Below are 14683 nucleotides of genomic sequence, written 5' to 3'. Positions count from 1 at the left end.
GTAGGTAGGAAAGACTTTCTATATCTGCCCCTCCTCCTTCGTCATCGTCATTGTTGCCGTCACCTGCTCCCCTCCGACCTTCACCAACCTTCAAGGTTCGTCCTTCCCCCCTTCTTCTGTAGCTTCAATTCATCTTTCCCGTCCAGTTCTCCGTCCTATTTCTTCCTCCCTGCAAAAAGTACACCATCCAATTGATCGTCCCGCAGCTTCCTCTCCTTTCCGGTCCGAAACCGGGCCTTTTTCTTGCTCTCCCAGCTATCCCTCCATACTTCCCTTCATTTCCCCGTTCATCTCCGCTGGAAAAGCTCCTCTCCCCCAAGGTGACTCATTCCTGCTCTTTTTCTAGTTCTATAGCTAACGATCTTGTTTAAATAAGACCGACCCAGATCTCCCGATCTCCCTTTGATCCCTCCTGTCAAACATTCATATATTGTCCCCTCCCCCGGTCTCTACCTTCCCTTCCCTTTCCCCACCTCTCCTCCGCCCTCCCCTCCTTCCCCTCACATCATCATGGCTTCCTTTTTACGAAACCACCAGCCTGAGGAGGCTGTTGTTGACGAATCCGAGTTCGTCGATGACCACCACCCTGCTCATCACCGGGACTCTGTCCACCACCGGCTGCGGGCCAACTCGGCCATCATGCAGTTCCAGAAGATCCTCGTCGCCAACCGCGGTGAGATCCCAATTCGTATCTTTCGAACAGCCCACGAGCTGTCCCTTCAGACTGTCGCCATCTTCTCCCACGAGGACCGACTCTCCATGCACCGCCAAAAGGCAGATGAGGCCTACATGATCGGAAAGCGGGGCCAGTACACCCCTGTTGGTGCCTACCTTGCCATTGACGAGATTGTCAAGATCGCCCTGGAACATGGCGTGCATCTGATCCATCCCGGATATGGTTTCTTGTCAGAGAACGCCGAGTTCGCCCGAAAGGTTGAACAGGCGGGCATGGTCTTCGTCGGTCCCACCCCCGAGACCATTGAAGGACTGGGCGACAAGGTCTCTGCCCGTCGCCTAGCCATAAAGTGCAATGTGCCAGTCGTCCCTGGTACTGAAGGCCCGGTGGAGAAGTATGAAGAGGTTAAAGAGTTCACCGACACCTATGGCTTCCCCATCATTATCAAGGCTGCGTTTGGTGGCGGCGGCCGTGGTATGCGCGTCGTCCGCAACCAGGCTGATCTGCGCGACTCCTTTGAGCGTGCTACCTCGGAGGCTCGCTCGGCCTTCGGTAACGGTACAGTTTTCGTTGAGCGTTTCCTTGACAAGCCCAAGCACATTGAGGTTCAGCTGTTGGGTGACAACCACGGCAACGTCGTCCATCTCTTCGAGCGTGACTGCTCCGTCCAGCGTCGTCATCAGAAGGTTGTTGAAATTGCACCTGCGAAGGACCTTCCTACCGACGTTCGTGACCGCATTCTCGCAGATGCCGTCAGGCTCGCCAAGTCCGTCAACTACCGCAACGCCGGTACGGCCGAGTTTTTGGTCGACCAAGAGAACCGCTACTATTTCATCGAAATCAACCCCCGTATTCAGGTTGAGCACACCATTACCGAAGAAATCACCGGTATTGATATCGTTGCCGCCCAGATTCAGATCGCTGCCGGTGCTACTCTCGAGCAGCTCGGCCTCACACAGGACCGCATCTCGACCCGTGGTTTCGCCATTCAGTGCCGTATCACCACCGAAGACCCCTCCAAGGGCTTCTCTCCGGACACCGGTAAGATCGAAGTATACCGCTCCGCTGGTGGCAATGGTGTCCGTCTAGATGGTGGTAACGGCTTTGCTGGTGCCATCATCACCCCCCACTACGATTCTATGCTTGTCAAGTGTACTTGCCGTGGCTCTACTTATGAAATTGCCCGCCGCAAGGTCGTGCGTGCTCTGGTTGAGTTCCGTATTCGCGGCGTTAAGACCAACATTCCTTTCTTGACCTCTTTGCTCAGTCACCCAACCTTTATTGATGGTACCTGCTGGACCACCTTCATTGACGATACTCCCGAGTTGTTTTCCCTTGTCAGCAGTCAGAACCGTGCCCAGAAGCTGCTTACCTATCTCGGTGATGTCGCCGTCAACGGTAGCAGCATTAAGGGCCAGATTGGCGAGCCCAAGCTCAAGGGCGATATCATCAAACCCACTCTCCTGGATGCCGCTGGCAAGCCTCTCGATGTCTCAGTCCCCTCAACCAAGGGCTGGAAGCAGATTCTCGACCAGGAGGGTCCTGAAGCCTGGGCAAAGGCTGTGCGTGCCAACAAGGGTTGCTTGATCATGGACACCACCTGGCGTGACGCCCACCAGTCCCTGCTCGCGACCCGTGTTCGTACTATCGATCTACTTAACATTGCTCACGAAACCAGCCATGCGTACTCCAACGCCTACAGTCTGGAATGCTGGGGTGGCGCTACTTTTGACGTTGCCATGCGATTCTTGTACGAGGATCCCTGGGATCGCCTGCGTAAGATGCGCAAGGCGGTTCCCAACATCCCCTTCCAGATGCTGCTCCGTGGTGCCAACGGTGTTGCCTATTCCTCACTTCCCGACAACGCTATCTACCACTTCTGTAAGCAAGCCAAGAGGTGTGGTGTGGACATTTTCCGTATCTTCGATGCCCTCAACGATATTGACCAGCTCGAGGTCGGTATCAAGGCCGTTCACGCCGCTGGAGGTGTCGTTGAAGCGACCGTCTGCTACAGCGGTGACATGTTGAACCCTTCCAAGAAGTACAATCTCGAATACTACCTCAACCTTGTTGATAAGATCGTGGCTCTCAAGCCCCATGTTCTTGGTATCAAGGATATGGCCGGTGTGCTGAAGCCCCAAGCTGCTCGCCTCCTTGTCGGTGGTATCCGTGAGCGTTACCCTGACCTCCCTATCCATGTCCACACCCACGACTCTGCTGGAACCGGTGTGGCATCCATGATTGCATGTGCCCAGGCCGGTGCTGATGCTGTTGACGCGGCCACTGATAGCTTATCAGGAATGACCTCTCAGCCCAGCATCGGTGCAATCCTTGCCTCTCTCGAGGGCACTGAGCAGGATCCTGGTCTTGACCGCAGCCAAGTGCGGGCCATTGACACATACTGGGCGCAGCTGCGCTTGCTGTACTCGCCCTTCGAGGCGGGTCTGACCGGTCCTGACCCCGAGGTTTACGAGCACGAAATCCCTGGTGGTCAGTTGACCAATCTCATTTTCCAAGCCAGCCAGCTGGGCCTGGGCCAGCAGTGGGCTGAGACCAAGAAGGCTTATGAAGTTGCCAACGACCTCTTGGGTGACATTGTCAAGGTCACTCCAACTTCTAAGGTCGTCGGCGACTTGGCACAGTTCATTGTGTCGAACAAATTGACCCCCGAGGATGTCATCAACCGTGCAGGAGAGCTGGACTTCCCTGGTTCCGTTCTCGAGTTTCTTGAAGGTCTCATGGGCCAGCCTTACGGCGGCTTCCCCGAGCCTCTGCGTTCCAAGGCTCTCCGAGAACGCCGCAAGCTTGATAAGCGCCCGGGTCTTTTCCTGGAGCCCCTTGATTTGGCCAAGATCAAGACCGAGATCCGCGAGAAGTTCGGAGGCGCCAGCGAATACGATGTGGCGAGTTACGCCATGTACCCCAAGGTCTTTGAGGACTACAAGAAGTTCGTTCAGAAGTACGGTGACCTGTCTGTTCTTCCCACTCGCTACTTCTTGGCCAGGCCTGAGATCGGCGAGGAGTTCCATGTTGAGCTTGAGAAGGGTAAGGTTCTTATCCTCAAGCTGCTCGCTATCGGTCCTCTCTCAGAGCAAACCGGTCAGCGTGAGGTTTTCTACGAAGTGAATGGAGAGGTTCGTCAAGTCTCCATCGACGACAAGAAGGCCTCTGTGGACAACATCGCTCGACCCAAGGCCGATATTGGTGACAGCAGCCAGGTCGGCGCTCCTATGAGCGGTGTTGTCGTCGAGATCCGTGTTCATGAGGGTTCTGAGGTCAAGAAGGGTGACCCCATTGCTGTTCTCAGCGCCATGAAGATGGTATGTTTTTGTCTCTTTTCATCTAGACATCCAGAACGCTAACAATATCTTAGGAAATGGTCATCTCCGCCCCTCACAGCGGTAAGGTGTCTGGATTGCTGGTCAAGGAGGGTGACTCTGTTGATGGGCAGGATCTCATCTGCAAAATTGCCAAGGCTTGAATGCACAAATCATGACAAACGGAGTAAATTTTGACAAAAACATGGATCACATATAGCGATTGGATTCTCTGCCTTGTTCTTCATGAACTTCTGGTTTATAGCGGCGAAGGCTACCTTGGTGTTGGTTAGAGTGATAGGTGCTGCTGGAAGGGCTGTTTTCCTTTTTATGAATTGATGATCAACCTGCACTGCAAATATATGAATTGTTATTGAATTACCCGAGATGCTTTATATGACAGGGACCCCCCCCCCCTATGAGCATGCGAACCCCGCGTAACAAACTCCTTGATATAAGCCACCTGGGCACCCCCGGACGCTCCTTCCTCCGTGAACAATAAATATTACAGTTGAGGTCTGCCTCGCAGCCTCGTAGCCTCGCTCCTTCCTCCTCCCTCCTTTCTCCTTCCTCTCCATGCCCTTCGCTTACCCTCCCTTCTCCTCTCTCCCTCCTCTCTCTTCCACCCAGCTCGTCTTTCGCCCACGATGCCGCGTCGAGATCGAGACCCTGGGAAGGCCTTCAAGCTGGCAATTCGATTTTCAAAGTCCCACACATGCCACGAAGTCAACAGACCCGGCTCCGACGCATACTTTGAATAGCGATGGGAGACTCGGAAAGAACCACTTGGGAAGGGCTCATCCGGTGTCGTCTGGCTGCAAGCTTGCATAGCCGATAAGGACAAGCCATCCAGACGACTCCGAGCAGTCAAGGAGATTATGAAGATCTCGCTCACCCAGAACTCCATTGACTATAAGCGTGAGCTGGAAGCTCTCGCTAAGTTTTCGAACAAAGAGGTTTGTTCGTTCGTTGGACTCGAGCAGTAGCCACTAGGATGAAGACTCACTAACGCTTAACCTGATATAGTACAGGGATTATTTAGTGAAATCGTTCGGGTGGTATGAGAGCGACAATTGTATCTTCATTACCATGGAGTACTTCGAGTTTGGTGATCTGCAGAAATATCTGAGAGTCCCTCTTCCTGTGAAAAAGAGTGTCAAAAGATTGCGTTCCAGCTGCTCAAGGCGCTGCAGTTCATGCACCAGGATGGATTCACGCACAGGGACTTAAAGCCTGCGGTAAGTCATCTTCAAGGGGTTAATACATCTCCATCTCCGCTGCATATCCGCTTATCAGATACTGCGAGGGTTAGAACATCTTTGTCGTTTCGCGCGGCCCTGACTGGTGGCTTAAAGTCGGGGACTTTGGCCTTACCAAGTGTATTGATCAAGGAGGTACTGCCCTTCGCACTATGATTGGCACACCTAGCTATATTGCCCCGGTGGTACTTAGTGGCTATTGCACAGTTCCTGGGACAGGTTTCAGCTATACCGCCGCCGTTGATATTTGGGCAGTAGGCGTGATAGTTCATCACGCTCTCTCGGGGCAATTGCCGTTTAAGAACTTGGGTCTTATACTAGCATATGCGAAGGAGCCAAACAATTATGCCTTCGACCTCCTGCATCGACAATCTGGTATCACTGAGCAGCGACAGAACTTTGTTAAAGAACTGCTCTGTGCGAAACCTATGGATAGACCATCTGCAAAAGATGCTTTGTCTCATGAATGGCGCAACACTCCCGTCTCAAGACGACCGTCAGGGAATCAAAGTATGAGCCCACCATCACCATCAGGATCCATTGAAGCATCAGGAAGATGTAGCGCACTGGCTGAGGATGACCTGAATCTGCAGACACCCTTTTCAGCGCTTTCCATGAATCAAACACGAAAGAAGCCCAGCGGCGATGGCCGAGAGAGTCCAAATCCCGCAAACAGGACAAAACGCCACCACAAAGTACAAGCACAGGGACCGAGGAAAACAAGTCATGCTCTACGTGGGGCCGACAATGAATCGAGCTTACCAAATGCTGGGATCAGGTACCAGGACTTTGAAAGAGCGGCTGAAGTAGACGCACGGAAGCTACAGGATGAATCGCCAATAGGTGCTATGTTGAGCAAAGATAGAGCTCGCAGCAGCCGTCGGTTTACCAGCACTGTAGCCACCATAGGCTCAGAAGATGATTCAATCGCCAAAAAGAGCTGGCCAGTAGGAGCGAATAAATCGAAGGAGGATACACCAATTTTGAAAAGGAATGGGCGCAATGTTGCCGCAAGGCGCCGTCGAGAGTCTCCGGAAATTCCTTTATTTGATCTCAGACTCGGAGAGTTCTGAGTCCGAAGTCTATTATGTTGCTGTCAGAAGACCAATTCGGGACCGAGAGAACGCGGCTGAACCAGCTAAATCGACACGGCGTTCTAGCCCTACTTTGCGTACTGAATCGGTGACTCTGTCCCATAGACGTGTACGACGTGCCAGCAGGGAAGCTGGTTCGTCTAATTCTGGCGTGATGCAAGATGTCTTTTCGGGGTACGGATATGAATCCGGTCCCTTCAACAACAGCCCAGGACATAATCGGGCACATAGCAACCCCGGCGACTGTCAGACACTGAGGGTTCCGGAGCCGATGTACCAAAATCGTGGGTCTCAGTCTCCTAAAAGCCGCACACCCAGTCCAGGCGCTTTGACAAAACCCGCTCCAAACCTAGCTCCATATTCGAACCCGCTTGATCAGGTCTATCAGCTCTCACAGTACTTCCACAAAGACCTTGTCCCGCTCTGCGAACGGTATATCAATGCCCCGCTGGGTGACGAGAAAGCCCGCAGCTTTGAGTACAAGGCGCTAGGAGAAACCATGCTATCACAGGTCATTTTAAGGCTGATACAATAGACGCCACGGCTGAGTATGTTCGAACCGCGAGAAGGAATTTGATAAAGAACGCCCAGAACATGTTGAATGAACCTGATGCCACATGTCGCAGTGATGGACTGGAAATCTGATCGGATAATCCACTAAAGGGTCTGGCCTACGTCTGCCATTAAGGGGGTATTCTTTCTGAGAAATTACTAACTATGTTATGAGTTATCGTTTGGGTGCGGGAAGATACCTATTTGCTTATTGACAATCAGATATTTTGTTCTTGACAAGATGCCAGGGCTGATAGGACTCCTGAGCGTCGACTGTAATGCATATTAAGTATTAAATCTCATCTAATTCTCCACAGATATGTATGAGCATATTATGTACAGAATTCTATAGATGGTTAGTATCCAAATACACCATTTCTACTATAGTCTAGCCGATTCAGAGCTCGATCTAATTTCATAATCCGCAACCTCCCTCAACCCCTTCCAAACCCGAACAGCCTCATCCCAAAGCCCATCTTCCCAGATCTCCACCTTCCCGTCAGGCTTCAGTGTCCTCATCTGCCTGACATTGTTCGTCTCCCACCCTAGTTCTGTTTCCCCCTGCACGAACTTGATGAACGGGTCAATCACAGCTTTCTTGATAATTGCCTTTTCATTGGGAAGAACGACCTCTCCATTCCCCCAGAACCAGATATATTGATCAGTAGCGTGCGTGACGCCCCACTGAGGCGGCGCTGAGCGGTCCGCGCATTTAAGACGATACTCCATGCGGTATCGGAATATCAGCTTCGAGACCTCACGGCTAATGGTTTCTCTATCTTTCCCGTTGAAACTCCGAGTTATTGGGTTTGTGAGCGCATAAATGAACCCGCGCTGCATGTTGTGGATCTGCATGTCGGCATAAATCCGGCCAAAGGCGTCGTTTGTCCAGTTTTTGCAGTTCCGTGGTAATGTCCCTTCGGGGTAATAGAGTTTCATTAGTTTGTCGACGACGGGGCGTGGGTAGTCGGCTAGTAATCTGGCTCGGAGGAAGCCTAGTGTATCTCTTGCAGGTCGGCGGTAGGTGCCGTAGAGGAAGTGCTCGTCGCGGCATTCGCCGGTGATGATGCGGACATTGCGGTCTATGAGCCTTGATGCGAGGAAGCCGTTGTCGAGGGTGTGGAAGAGGTTGTTTGGGATGAAGACGTTGTCTGTTGTGGGTCGGAATTCGTGTAGCTCGATGCTTGATGCGGCGGAGAGGAGGGTTCGTTGCGGGGTTGAGCGGAGGCGGGCGAGTTTTTCGCTGGCTGAGAGGGTGTGCGGGATGTGTAGCGCTGACAGAAGTTGATTGAATTGGGCTTGGGCGAGGCTGGGGGATTTGGGTTGCACGGTGAACGAGTTGGACCATATACAGGCACGTTTAATGAGAGCTTGTGAGGTAGGAAGATTGAGGTCGTATGTTAATTGGTAGCAAACGGAGTATGCACCTGGCTGCTGTTAGGTCTCTCTTATAGGCGAATATATTCAAGGGAGTGCGGGCACGTACCTGCGGAGTACCCGGCAAGGGTCAGTTGATCCCCATTACCGCCGAAGGCATGGATATTCTCCTTGGTCCATTCAAGAGCTATGCGCTGGTCCCAAAATCCATGATTCCCAACGGTTTCGCCGACGGATTTTGCATCTTGTCCTAGTTCTGAGGAGTAGAGGAAACCAATAACGTTTAAGCGATATGCCGGCATCACAATGATTGCTTTAAGGTCCGTCTCGCCTAGCAGGGCCGCAGCGGAGAAGGAATTTGGGGAGCCGAATTGTAAGAATCCACCGTCTGCCATGAATGTCAAATTCTGTTTTCCAGTGACATAGTATATGGGAGGATGAACATACGGATAAAGACGATGACAGGCCATCCTGCGAGAAACTTGTAAGTAAGCGTATTGCGCTTCCACCCATTTATAAACTCGTGCACGCACCATTCGCGGGAGGCTCTCCGACAGGAACCCACACGTTACACTGATAACAGTCCTCGGTGTCTCCTTCTGTGTTTGAAGGATCCATAAAGGTCGACTGCGGGCATACTTTCGTAGAGCCGGGACATTGAAAAGGCCGATTCCTTGAACCATAGCTGTATGCTCGAGGGAGTTGACGAGCTCTCCGCCAACGTACCGAGGGAGGTAGAGCATAGCGAATGCCACCAAAGTAATGGCAAAGAGGAACGTTTGTTGGCTTCGAAACAATTGTGCAACCCTGTATGTAGCCTAAAGGGCCGAGGGACTTGAGATATGGCCTCTGAAATGTCTCCATCTTGAAGGAGCTCGAGCTCTGTGGACTTTTTTTAATGCCGGATGCCCAACGGGTTAGGTACAATGCACCAATCGTTGATAGTTCATGGCATGAGGAGAAGGAAGAGTCGACGATAGGTAAATATGCGGGGAATCAAACTAACTAGGCCACGTGAGCGAGCTTCTTCTTCTCCACCTTATGGAGTAACTATTGGAGGCTCTCGCTGTTATTTGCACTAATTTCCAAAGCATCTTTTCATGATACAGCCAAGGTAAGCCTCTTTCGACCTTCCACGATGACTCAAGCTAACAGATTTATGCGTGACCAGCTGACGTTTGATCGTCCATGGCTCCTCTCGTCTCCCCAGAGGGCCAGAGCTCCCTTCTTGAAGGCTCCCCGCAATGGGAAGAAACGCTTGACGTCAGCTCGAATCCGATTGGCAATACGTAGCAACATCATGATCTGATTAACCCATCAGGTCTGTTCTGTTAATGATTCGTAAGACAAGTCTGCGATGTGCGGTGGATCCGAAATGTTGATCTATCCGGGGGTGTTGAGAAGCTCTATTCCAATCAGGAGCTCGAAGGCTTCGTAGACAAGCCGCCATCAACCTTGAATGGGGGTTTCCATTCGTTGCGCCCTTTGACTTACCACCGGAAATCACGGTAGCGGTGCATTATTACCCAGAGTTTGTGTCGCAATCTCGAGGGCTACCTCTTTACCCCTCTTTCAAATATATAAGTCCCCTAATGGTTTCTTGTCTCCGAAGTGCAACTGATCTATTAAGCACTTACTAACAGCATTTATCTCTAAGTGAGTTCGATGGAATCCCTACTTTGCTGGACATTCTTTCATTCGGGTCCCCTTCTCCGTGCTTAACACTAACCTCACCTGATAAATGTAGCATTTTCCCGAACTACCTAGAGTCTACAGAACAATGAATGACGATAAGTCAAAGTCTCCGCCTCGTCACTGGCACGGTAGCCCCGGCGACCGGTACGAACATCACAATGTCTGGGTCAGAGGCGGCCAGTCTCAGCCATATATGGCTTCACGGCCCTCGACCACCACTACCAATGCATTTGCAACCACTGACAGACGAGTATGTTGCACTCGTTCACTATCTCGCCCCTAAACCACCTAGCAAGCACGTCCCTGGGAAGAAGTGGTCAACAGCTAACACCCTACAGTCCTCCAGCGCATCCGACTCATCCGCATTGGGCACTTCCACCAATGCAGGTGAACGCAGCCCTCCTTCTGTAGGAGAGCGAAGGAAATCAAGCGGCCATGGCCCATCCACCTTATTTGAGAACTTGACCAACCAGAAGAGGAACTCGGGTGACGATGGCTTTGCGGCACGCAGACAGAGCTGGAATGAACAGTCCCATCCTGGCGGGTACTTTTCGAAATGGTGGGCTGGCTATACCGGTGGCAAGTAAATATTTCTCAGAGGTAGGGTTGTAGTTTGCGCTTTTATGCAGAGCTTGTTTTCGTTGAACGTGTTGTATGGGATTAGTGTTGAGCAGAAAAGTGCCTGTCGTGGTGACCTTTTCATACTATCATACTGCGTGCGCTGTTTCAGGCAATGAATGGCAAATGTAATCACTGAGCAATGCTGCAGTAGTTCACGAAGAAGTTTTCTGTTCTCTAAATGACCTAGCATTGAATACTTCACATGTCCCTAGGTGCCATCGTACGGAGTACCCGACGGATCGCTTCATAGATTTGAGGACCCAAGGGTCAGAAGGTTCAGAAGATGCTGGGTCAAGGTGTGGGCTTAAGTGAGCCAATGAAGCATAAGGCAAGTGCAAGCCTTATCGACGAGCTACATTGCTGAAGAACACGAGCACGGGAATTGGAAACTACAGGGGCACTGCTAAGGGTGATATCTGTTACACGTCTACGCAGATGCTGACACCATTTGTGTCATGCACCCAGGCCAGGATTGGAGCCAGGTGTCCCACGTACCACCAATCCTGGTAAAGAACAAGAGAGATAGGGGGTTGACACTCGACAAAGAGATCAAGATCCCACGGCCAAAAGCAAACAAGGTCATGGACCACCACGGAGGATATCCAAGCCCAGCATCATGTAGAACTTTTCATCAATGGTTAAGCGGAAATCAATCACCCTTTGTGAAAGCCTTCATTGTGAAAAAGTGGATGCGTTTTTGAAGAATTTGTGGTTTGATAGTTCTAACACGCCTATATCTCATGTCGTGGTAGAGAGCAGAGCGATAAACATTCGAGAAGAACGCCTGCCAAAAGTTTTTTCCTTGATCGATTCATAAACACAGACCACCGCTTCGAAAACCCCCCATGTTGGAAATGATTTACCGGACAATGCCGTCGAAGCGCTGCTTGAACCAGCGGACGGTCTCGACCTGGTTGATGCGGTGGTTGGCACCGATGCGGGCCTTAGCACGGCGGCGCTTGGCGACACGCTCACCGGGGCGGGTCCTATTTCTCTGCGTCAGTCCTGATATCCTCCTAGAAAAGCCCTGTCCCGTGTCGTAGGTGAAGGTCCAACTCACATGCAGCAGTAGAAGTCCATGCCGTAAATACCGATGTTGGGGTCGTATTTGATACCGAGATCGATGTGCTCGGAGATACCGAAGCCGAAGTTACCGGTCTCGGAGAAGTTGCGCTTGCGGAGCTCGTACTCCTTGACCTTGAGGCCACGCTCGAGGATCTCCTCAGCCTTGGGGCCACGGACGGTAACGTGAACGGCGATCTTTTCGTTACGACGGATACCGAAGGTACGGACGGTGTAGCGGGCCTTGCCTGTGATGCGATTCCGACTCGTCAGCCATGCATTCTTTCGTTGCTCTTCCTTTCCCACAAATAAAAAATTTCCCCTCGTCGGCTTCCTCCTTGACCGGGTAAAATCGAGGATCGGGTGTCCTTACTGTAGACAGGAGTCTGACCGCTCAGCTGCTCGAGCACCTTAGCAGCACGGGTAAGTCTGTCACCAGACTCGCCGACACTGATGTTGAGCACGAGCTTTTGGACGCGCAGCTCGCGCATGGGGTTGGCGCTCTTGTCCTTTCCTTCCGACTGCATGGGCGATGAATATTAGTTTTCAAGGATATGAAATAAGTTCGGCAAGGCGTTGCAGGTAATCTTTGTACATACCATGGTGAATAATTTGGCGATGGACTGGTCGGCTCGTTGAATACACACGATGTCGAATGACTTTCAGAGGTGAACGATTCTCGACAAATCTATTACCGAGTACACTATACCATATCCAGTGGTTAGGGCTCGGGCTTTCTGATCACGGGACAAATCCATAGTTTTACAAGCCTCAGGCATCAGAGTCTAGCACTAGAAGCACGTGACCTTTATAGATGTACAATACATACAGACTAAGTTATAGTATATTCTCTAACTCCTTCGGATCTCTATGTACGCCATGTACACCGTGCACATCTTTTGATTGCGCTAAGTGCGGCTTTCCTGCTGTAAGTTGGCTAGCATTGAGGTGTTGCTCGCGGCCATAAGTCTTTGTTTAATGGGTTCTGAGGAGGAAGGAAGCTGTATGAAATAGTGGACAAAGTTAGTTATGTGGAACTCCTAAAACCCTTGAATATGATCTAGAATCGGGGCCAGGACATGATTGTATTGGAAGGCTAGTACCGAGGGGGAAAATAACATGACAGATAGTAGACAGGAACATAGAGTTATCTAGCCAGATATCAAGGATAGACAGAGGGAAGTCACTGATTTAGGTAACCTGTCCTGCTTCTGAGCCACGCAGGCCTCTATTAGAGTAATTGTTTTTAGTTGTTCAAGTCTGCTTGTAGGTTCTTAGGGCAGTTCGTCCTGCTTGGATCTCAGGTCAGAGATATTGTACTGCACCATCAAAAATAGCTTCTTAGACTGGGAAAATGACCCAGATAATATCAAATTACCAGCCTCTGCACAATATCAAATCCAGTTCGCCTGTCGTTTGACGGCCGTACGGCGTATGGAATTTGTAGCTCATTTGTAGATACCTAACTATGGGAAGCTTAAGCGCTGAATAAGCAAAAGCCTTAGCGTAAAGTCACGGGTCACGACACCCGCAGATCCAGTCGCAGCGTCAGTACCTACCTTGAGCTCTTTGCCTGGCTGAACTCTCTTGGAGCTTGCAGGTACTGAAGTGAAGATTAGCTAGAAGAGAATCTTTGGCTGATACACCCATACACATTCTTTGGTTATATTCTGAAGTCGCATTCGTGCGCACTTTTCTGTCAAGATGGCGGCCAACAAGCAGGGCAAGATGGTGAGTGCTGCAACCTTTCCCCTTCCGACTTCTATTGTTCAGATCAATTGGTGTATTCCGTATTTGAGTAATAGCTGACTTGACTTTTGTATAGCAAAACCTCGTAAGTGGCGGTGGGCGCGCCTGACTATCTCCGTGAAAAACTAACAAAGTCCAGATCAACTACCGGATGAGAGTCACATTGAACGACGGGCGACAAATGACGGGTCAGATGCTCGCATTCGATAAGGTGCGATATATCTCCAATTAGTGTTCTTGGTTTTCTTGAGAAATGATACTGACTCATTCTAGCACATGAACCTCGTCCTCGCCGATACAGAAGAATTCCGCCGCGTCAAGCGGAAAGCCAAGTCCGCCCCCGGAAACGCGCCCCTTGTCGAAGCCGAAGAGAAGCGAACGCTCGGTCTGACAATTGTGCGCGGGACTCACGTTGTCTCCTGCTCTGTCGACGGACCTCCTCCCGCCGATCCCTCAGCGCGCCTTGGAACAGGCGGCCCCAACGTCCCAAGTGCTGCCGCCACTCTCGCTGCTGGCCCTGGAATTAGCAAACCCGCTGGACGTGGTCTGCCGGTCGGACTCGGAGGACCTGCTGCTGGTGTTGGTGGACCTCCTCCGCCAGGCGGCTTCCCTGGCTTTCCTCCCGGTGGATTCCCTGGTGGCCCTCCTCCAGGCTTCGGTGGCCGTGGAGGCCCTGGCGCTGGACCTCGTAAGTTACACCCTATTATACTACGTGTATATCTCAATGGCTAATGAGTTTTAGCTGGCTTCGCTCCACCTTCCGGATTTGGTGCTCCTCAAGGTCGTGAGTGTCTCCGAAAAGAATTCTTTGTGGTATCTTGACTGATTGCATTTACTTCAGCTGGCGGCTTCCAACCCCCTCCTGGATTCCAGCCTCCCGGCCAAGGCCGCGGATTTCCTCCTCCAGGCTTCGGCGGACGGTGATTTCGGTCGACACGGAGTGATATTTGTAGCTTGACAACACAACCACCGCTGCGTTGTAATACCAATGATGAAGGACACACCAGGATAAAAGGGACCAAAAAGAGCTGCTCAGCCATTTGTTTGCCCTGGCTAGGGAACAGCACCTCGATTTTACCAGGCAAAGGCGTTGCGGCGTGTGGATGCAAGGAATGCCCAAGTAATATTATGGTCAACACGGAACTCGACAATCGAGAAATGCAATGCTAGAGTTGCGTCAAGTACTATCTGTACTGAATTTAATTCATTAAAACCCCCAAGTCTGCTTCCAACCATTCAACCTAGTAGTCGGTCTAGAGTAGTAGTTTCTCACGTGACCAC

The 14683-nt window shown here is 51.3% G+C and overlaps 6 protein-coding genes across 6 annotated transcripts; 4 read left to right on the top strand and 2 right to left on the bottom strand.

The window, feature by feature from the left end:
- Nucleotides 1-510: 510 nt before the first annotated feature.
- On the top strand, nt 511-4157 carry BJY04DRAFT_220996 (pyruvate carboxylase; the record flags this gene model as incomplete). Its single annotated transcript, XM_073717012.1, has 2 exons — nt 511-3996; nt 4050-4157. The coding sequence occupies 2 exons, from the start codon at nt 511-513 to the stop codon at nt 4155-4157; spliced, it is 3594 nt and encodes a 1197-aa protein (XP_073568306.1).
- Nucleotides 4158-4871: 714 nt separating this feature from the next.
- On the top strand, nt 4872-6325 carry BJY04DRAFT_220995 (kinase-like domain-containing protein; the record flags this gene model as incomplete). Its single annotated transcript, XM_073717011.1, has 4 exons — nt 4872-4949; nt 5020-5136; nt 5187-5231; nt 5306-6325. 4 exons carry the CDS (start codon nt 4872-4874, stop codon nt 6323-6325), a joined length of 1260 nt encoding a protein of 419 aa, XP_073568305.1.
- Nucleotides 6326-7223: 898 nt separating this feature from the next.
- On the bottom strand, nt 7224-9222 carry BJY04DRAFT_195471 (putative carboxylesterase). The gene is made up of 4 exons (XM_073712220.1): nt 8809-9222; nt 8723-8746; nt 8385-8663; nt 7224-8325 (listed from the first exon to the last, which is right to left on the bottom strand). The coding sequence occupies exons 1-4, from the start codon at nt 9137-9139 to the stop codon at nt 7280-7282; spliced, it is 1680 nt and encodes a 559-aa protein (XP_073568304.1). The 5' UTR covers nt 9140-9222; the 3' UTR covers nt 7224-7279.
- Nucleotides 9223-9353: 131 nt separating this feature from the next.
- BJY04DRAFT_195469 (uncharacterized protein) lies at nt 9354-10659 on the top strand. The gene is made up of 4 exons (XM_073712219.1): nt 9354-9389; nt 9447-9931; nt 10023-10220; nt 10309-10659. The coding sequence occupies exons 3-4, from the start codon at nt 10056-10058 to the stop codon at nt 10555-10557; spliced, it is 414 nt and encodes a 137-aa protein (XP_073568303.1). The 5' UTR covers nt 9354-9389; nt 9447-9931; nt 10023-10055; the 3' UTR covers nt 10558-10659.
- Nucleotides 10660-10742: 83 nt separating this feature from the next.
- BJY04DRAFT_195466 (60S ribosomal protein uL5) lies at nt 10743-12311 on the bottom strand. The gene is made up of 4 exons (XM_073712218.1): nt 12253-12311; nt 12027-12174; nt 11652-11901; nt 10743-11577 (listed from the first exon to the last, which is right to left on the bottom strand). Exons 1-4 carry the CDS (start codon nt 12253-12255, stop codon nt 11451-11453), a joined length of 528 nt encoding a protein of 175 aa, XP_073568302.1. The 5' UTR covers nt 12256-12311; the 3' UTR covers nt 10743-11450.
- Nucleotides 12312-13204: 893 nt separating this feature from the next.
- On the top strand, nt 13205-14620 carry BJY04DRAFT_109844 (small nuclear ribonucleoprotein-associated protein). Its single transcript, XM_073708118.1, has 5 exons — nt 13205-13384; nt 13479-13487; nt 13542-13613; nt 13676-14090; nt 14145-14620. The coding sequence occupies exons 1-5, from the start codon at nt 13358-13360 to the stop codon at nt 14222-14224; spliced, it is 603 nt and encodes a 200-aa protein (XP_073568301.1). The 5' UTR covers nt 13205-13357; the 3' UTR covers nt 14225-14620.
- Nucleotides 14621-14683: the final 63 nt, after the last annotated feature.

The sequence above is a fragment of the Aspergillus karnatakaensis genome, assembly GCF_047715665.1.
Source record: "Aspergillus karnatakaensis strain CBS 102800 unplaced genomic scaffold BJY04scaffold_45, whole genome shotgun sequence".
Taxonomy (NCBI): Eukaryota; Fungi; Ascomycota; class Eurotiomycetes; order Eurotiales; family Aspergillaceae; genus Aspergillus; species Aspergillus karnatakaensis.
This window is presented reverse-complemented; position numbering and strand designations above follow the sequence as displayed.

What these genes read in the sequence shown, in the direction of transcription:
- BJY04DRAFT_195471 (XM_073712220.1), bottom strand. Translation starts at nt 9,139, where the DNA reads ATGGAGACATTTCAGAGGCCATATCTCAAGTCCCTCGGCCCTTTAGGC. An exon ending in CGGAGAGCCTCCCGCGAATG is followed by an intron (nt 8,747 to 8,808) that starts GTGCGTGCACGA and finishes AGTTTCTCGCAG; the next exon opens with GATGGCCTGTCATCGTCTTT. An exon ending in GCCTGTCATCGTCTTTATCC is followed by an intron (nt 8,664 to 8,722) that starts GTATGTTCATCC and finishes CATTCATGGCAG; the next exon opens with ACGGTGGATTCTTACAATTC.
- BJY04DRAFT_195469 (XM_073712219.1), top strand. Translation starts at nt 10,056, where the DNA reads ATGAATGACGATAAGTCAAAGTCTCCGCCTCGTCACTGGCACGGTAGC. An exon ending in TTGCAACCACTGACAGACGA is followed by an intron (nt 10,221 to 10,308) that starts GTATGTTGCACT and finishes AACACCCTACAG; the next exon opens with TCCTCCAGCGCATCCGACTC.
- BJY04DRAFT_195466 (XM_073712218.1), bottom strand. An exon ending in CGGTCAGACTCCTGTCTACA is followed by an intron (nt 11,902 to 12,026) that starts GTAAGGACACCC and finishes ATCGCATCACAG; the next exon opens with GCAAGGCCCGCTACACCGTC. An exon ending in ATGGACTTCTACTGCTGCAT is followed by an intron (nt 11,578 to 11,651) that starts GTGAGTTGGACC and finishes GCAGAGAAATAG; the next exon opens with GACCCGCCCCGGTGAGCGTG.
- BJY04DRAFT_109844 (XM_073708118.1), top strand. Translation starts at nt 13,358, where the DNA reads ATGGCGGCCAACAAGCAGGGCAAGATG. An exon ending in AGATGCTCGCATTCGATAAG is followed by an intron (nt 13,614 to 13,675) that starts GTGCGATATATC and finishes GACTCATTCTAG; the next exon opens with CACATGAACCTCGTCCTCGC. An exon ending in AGGCCCTGGCGCTGGACCTC is followed by an intron (nt 14,091 to 14,144) that starts GTAAGTTACACC and finishes AATGAGTTTTAG; the next exon opens with CTGGCTTCGCTCCACCTTCC.